At 37.5% G+C, this 6,000-nt stretch overlaps 1 protein-coding gene across 2 annotated transcripts in view; it reads left to right on the forward strand.

Moving 5' to 3' along the window:
• The window catches only part of MALT1 (MALT1 paracaspase), an 80,702-nt gene extending 74,983 nt beyond the window's left edge, over positions 1–5,719 (forward strand). Inside the window, exons 15-16 of one of the 2 annotated variants that reach the window (XM_025365564.1) lie at positions 1,290–1,415; positions 3,034–5,719. In XM_025365564.1, coding sequence (XP_025221349.1) covers positions 1,290–1,415; positions 3,034–3,471 — 564 coding nt within the window. In that variant the 3' untranslated portion in view covers positions 3,472–5,719. The remainder of the gene's footprint in view (positions 1–1,289; positions 1,416–3,033) is intronic. The other variant, XM_025365563.1, reaches the window with a different exon arrangement.
• The last annotated feature ends 281 nt before the right edge of the window (positions 5,720–6,000 follow it).

Here is a 6,000-nt window from a genome sequence, read left to right on the forward strand (position 1 = left end):
GAAATGTCTAAAGTTCACTCAGGAAGGATGCCTTTGATTTCTTGTATCCTAAACAGGAGAGCCAATGTGAAGGAATAAAATGTGCTATAAATATGTCAAGAATAATTTCCTTTTAAACAGTTATAACTTATATTGGAAACAGTAGTTTTTAAGTCTTGTTAAGGTATGGTCATATCCTGGAATAATAGAAATCTAATTCTGCTCTTTTCAAACATTTAGGTATGATAGTTATTTTATGTTGGTCTGAAGAAGCCAGTAAATAGTACCCCTCTTTCCTGCATGAGTGTGACAAACTGAGAAGCAAGCAAGGAGTAAGACAAGCAGAAACCCAAAATATCACTTTTATTACTGACAGAGGCTTTGTGGAGGATATTGCTTCATGTCAGAGTAAACGGTCTAGCACCAAACCCCAGAATTCAGTGGCCACCCCACACCTCCAGTTTCAGCACTATGGAGCCCAGATAGGCTTCCTGGGGTGCTGAGCAAGCTAGGGGCCTGTGGGCTTCTCACTGGAGGAGCAGAACCCTCTTACTCTTGGCCATTGGGTTGGCTCTAAAAGAAGAAAAAGGAAGGCCGGGCGCGGTGGCTCAAGCCTGTAATCCCAGCACTTTGGGAGGCCGAGACGGGCGGATCACGAGGTCAGGAGATTGAGACCATGCTGGCTAACACGGTGAAACCCCGTCTCTACTAAAAAATACAAAAAATTAGCCGGGCGAGGTGGTGGGCGCCTGTGGTCCCAGCTACTCGGGAGGCTGAGGCGGGAGAATGGCGTGAACCCAGGAGGCGGAGCTTGCAGTGAGATGAGATCCGGCCACTGCACTCCAGCCTGGGCAACAGAGCGAGACTCCGTCTCAAAAAAAAAAAAAAAAAAGAAAAAGGAAAGGGCTGTTTATTTATCCTTCTTAAATATTCTAATCATATAAATTTCCCTGTACCTTCCCAAAAGTGATGATTAAGAGAAGAGAATCCAGGAGTCAAACACTAATGGGGCTCTCTCTGCTTAAGAGGAAACTTGAGTAGCTCAAGAAGCATTTCTAGGAATCATTTGAAAGGAAACTCTTTCAGAGCTCACTTTACTTTTTAAATGGCTTAATACAGAATTGAGAATTCCTATTATAACCATAGATTATATGGTTTAGCCCTGGATAATTTTGGGATTATCAAAATTTGCAAAAGGCTAAAATTCACGAGAGAACAATATCAGTTAAGACCTCTTATGTACTAGATTATATTGTGGCTTTCATTGATTTCATTATTAACAGTCACTAATTTTTTTTTTTTTTTTACAGGACCTAGATATTGATCCAAAAGATGCAAATAAAGGCACACCTGAAGAAACTGGCAGCTACTTGGTATCAAAGGATCTTCCCAAGCATTGCCTGTATACCAGACTCAGTTCACTGCAAAAATTAAAGGTTACTACCTTTTCTGTTTATAGCTACTAATGGAAAACTTTATGAAACTAGAAATTTACTTTGGCATAGACCATAGATATGCTGCCTTATTATTCAACTAGAGATAACCAGTCTACAGAAGGTCCTATCAGTGACCCTTCTTATATTCTGTTTCCGCTGGTGGCCACAGGACTTTGTGTGCTTACCTTCCATAATGCTGAAAAATTAGTAACATAGAACATATTCTTTTTTCTTTTTGTAGAGACAGAGTCTTAACTCTGTCGCCCAGGCTGCAGTGCAGTGGTATGAACATAGCTTACTATAACCTCAAACTCCTGAGTGCAAATGATCCTGCCACCTCAGCTTCCCAAGTAGCTGAGTCTGCAGGCACATGCCACCACACCCAGCTAATTTTTTAAAACATTTTGTAGAGAAGGGAGCTCACTATATTGCCCAGGCCAATCTCGAACTCCTGGCCTCAAGAATCCTCCCTTCTTGGCCTCCCAAAGCACTCAGATTACAGGTGTGAGCTACCACTCCCAGCTCCATATTCTACTTTTAAATATGTTCAGATTTTCAAGTGATCATTTCCTAGTTCTGTAACTAAACATATAGCAAATTAGAATTGGAATTTCTTTTCCATTTTTTATTTCTAGTTGACTTACAAATGAGAAGCTAGTTCTGCATGTTGAGTGTTCTAATGAAAGCTTTCTTTGCAAAAATTGAGATTTTAATTTGTTCACAAATACATGCCCATAGAATGTATCAGCTAAAACTCAGGGAATGGAATGGGCCCAATTGAGAATTACACACGCAAACCTCTTGTCATCCTGTTCGGAGCTCATCTACTTAAAGTCCTTTCTTCTCTTAAAAAGTTAGCCCATTATCTGATTCAGTTATATTTTCCATCTACGATTATGGATTACTATATTTTAAAAACAACTTTAGCTTTTTTTATAAAACTGGTATAAAACCGGTTTTGGTTTTTTGGTTTTTTTGAGATGGTGTCTCTCTGTCACCTAGGCTGGAGTGCAATGGCACAATCTCAGCTAACTGCAACCTCCACGTCCTGGACTCAAGTGATTCTTGTGCCTCAGCCTCCTGAGTAGCCGGGACTACAGGCACACGCCACCATGCCCAGTTAATTTTTTGTGTTTTTAGTAGAGACGGGTTTCACCACATTGGCCAGGCTGGTCTTGAACTCCTAACTTCAAGTAATCCATCTGCCTCATCCTCCCAAAGTGCTGGGATAGGCATGAGCCACCATGCCCGGCCCAGATCATTCCCCATCTCTAGTAATAAGGAAGGATAAGTTTCCTAAGCTGCACTGCTTGGAAAATATGTTTTCCCTGTTCATCTAGAATATAAGATCTCTGACTTTGACTACTAACAGCACTAAGAACTAGAAATTCTAAATGTGTTGTAAGTATCGCATGAAGGAAAAGGAAGATGATGATAGCTGGCATTTCTCAGTTTTGGGGAGATATAAAGGATGCTTTGAGGATTTGGAACCTGGAAAAGGAGAGTTAGTGGATTTTTGGTGGCGAGGGGGCGGGGTGTGTATGTGTGAATAATATTTTCAGATTGCTATATATTCACTGTTGATGCCAATAATAAACCAGATTTTTTTCCTTTCCAGGAACATCTAGTCTTCACAGTATGTTTATCATATCAGTACTCAGGATTGGAAGATACTGTAGAGGACAAGCAGGAAGTGAATGTTGGGAAACCTCTCATTGCTAAATTAGACATGCATCGAGGTTTGGGAAGGAAGACTTGCTTTCAAACTTGTCTTATGTCTAATGGTCCTTACCAGAGTTCTGCAGCCACCTCAGGAGGAGCAGGGCATTATCACTCATTGCAAGACCCATTCCATGGTGTTTACCATTCACATCCTGGTAATCCAAGTAATGTTACACCAGCAGATAGCTGTCATTGCAGCCGGACTCCAGATGCATTTATTTCAAGTTTCGCTCACCATTCTTCATGTCATTTTAGTCGAAGTAATGTGCCAGTAGAGACAACTGATGAAATACCGTTTAGTTTCTCTGACAGGCTCAGAATTTCTGAAAAATGACCGCCTTGTTTTTGAAAGTTAGCATAATTATAGATGCCTCATGTGAGATAGTACTACACTTACATAACATGAAAAGGCAAATTTGTATATGTAGAGAAAGAATAGTAGTAACTGTTTCATAGCAAACTTCAGGACTTTGAGATGTTGGAATTACATTATGTAATCACAGACTTCCTCTTTCTAAGATTTTGTGAATTGGTTGATTAGTTCTGTACAAATGAAGTATGGAGGTGTGTATGTTTATATGTATATAACAAAATATTTTCATCGTGACCGTCTGAAGTAAGAGCAATGGGAATGGCATTATTGCAGAATAAGTCATTGTATTTTTAACACCAGAAAGAACCTTGCTGATCACCAGGCATAACCTCATTTTATCAATGGAAGAAACACATAAAGGCATCTAAGTTAGAGCTGGCACCAGAACTGAGACCTCCAGAAATCTATTCCAGTATTTTTTCCACTACACACTGCCTTCCTGACAGGTTCTGAGCTAAGTGTTATTTTTGTAGATAGAGTGAAATATATTTATATGTATAAATATATAGAGATACATAGCTGTGTATTGTCTAAAGGAATGTACAGCCTTTAGTTTTTGATAAGGACTTTGCTGCAAGTTTTAGTTAAGAGGTTTGTATATAAATCTGATATAGAACAGGCTGAAATTTCTTGTTCATAAGATTATAAAACCGCATGAGAAGTGATCAGCTGTTTGTTAAGGCTAGATAGAGGTTAAGAATCAAGATATAATGGATAATTTTCATAGCTGCCTATCTGAATTTTCCAAATATTTAGCATCTTCCTTGATAATATGTATTTTCTTCTTGAATTTCACTGGCCTAATGAGATAATATTCTTATCTTTGGTTCTACCTAAAAGTTGGTTTAAAATGCAATTGGCACTAACAAGGAAAAATACTGAATTAATAATTTTAAAAGTCTCACAAAGAAACTCCCAGGCCTAGATGGCTTCACTGCTGAATTCTACCAAACATTAAAATTAGCACTAATTTTTTGCAAACTGTTTCTAAAAGTAGGAGAGAATAGAATACTTCCCAACGTATTCTAGGAGGTATTACCCTGATACTAGACTAGATATCACAAGAAAACTATAAGCCAATATTCCTTATTAATACACAAAAATCATTAACAAAAATATTAGCAAACTGAATCCAGCAACGTATAAAAAGGATTCTACATCATGACCAAGTGGAATTTATCCCAAGAATTCAAGGTTGGTTCAACATCTAAAAATCAAATAAACTAATATACAGTCAGTTCTCATTATTGACAGTAATTATATTCTACAAAATATTCTCCCACAAACACTGAATTAAATATGGAACAACTGCTTTTAGGAGAATGTGTTTGTGTATATGTGTGTATACATATGTTTATCTCATGCACATTATGAGCTTGAATTCTTAATTCATCCTAGCAAATTCTACTTTATTTTACAGAAGTGAAAGTGAGGTATCAAGTGTTAAGTGACATGCCCACTAACAGGTGTCAGAGCTGAAATTCAAACCCCATCCACCTGGCCGTGGAGCCAGAGCTTCTTGTACTACACTGAATTTCCCCTGCCATTTCCATCCTCCAGTCATTTCTCTATGAGGCTGAAACAGGAAGGCAGAGGCTCATCATGTTCAGCCTCAGCTGGGACCATGTGTATTGGGTGACTCAAATTTTTCATCCATTTACACATATCCACAAATGACTGCACAAGTGCCACAGATATCAATTTGAGGGTTATAAATTTTAGCAAGTTGGTAAATTCACAGATACATAATTGTGAATAATGAGGATCAACTGTACCATATTTAATAAAGCACAAAACCCACATAGATTGTCTTAATAGAGACAGAAATAGCATTTGATAAAATCCAAAACTTTTCATGATAAAAACACTCAACAAACTTAGGAATAAAAGGAATCTTCCTACACATAATATAACATCTGTGAAAAGCCCACATATGACATTATACTTCATGGTGATAGACTGAAGGCTTTAAGATTGGGAAGGACAAGGATGTTCACTCACACTACTTCTATTCAGCATTGTACTTGAAGTTCTAGCCAGAGCAGTTAGGTTAGGAATTCAAGGTTTGTTCAACATCTAAAAAGTCAAATAAGCTAATAAAAGCCATTTATACTGCAAAAAAAGTGAAACTATATGTATTCACAGTTGATATATACTTGTATATAGAAGATGCTAAGGAATCCCTAAAAAGTAATGAGTTCAACAGGTTGCAGGATACAAGATCAAATATTATACAAAAATCAGTTTTAATTCTATACTAACAACAAACATTCTGAAAATGAGAATAAATCCTACATACAGTAGCATCAAGAATAAAACTACAACATATTGTTTAAAGAAATTAAGATCCAGATAAATGGAAAGACATCCATGTTCATGGATTAGAATACTTAATATTGGTAAGATGGCAATGTTGCCCAAATTAGTCTACATATTCAACACAATTCCTATCAAAAACCTAGCTGTATTTTTTGCAGAAATTGACAAACT

The sequence above is a fragment of the Theropithecus gelada genome, chromosome 18, assembly GCF_003255815.1.
Source record: "Theropithecus gelada isolate Dixy chromosome 18, Tgel_1.0, whole genome shotgun sequence".
Taxonomy (NCBI): domain Eukaryota; kingdom Metazoa; phylum Chordata; class Mammalia; order Primates; family Cercopithecidae; genus Theropithecus; species Theropithecus gelada.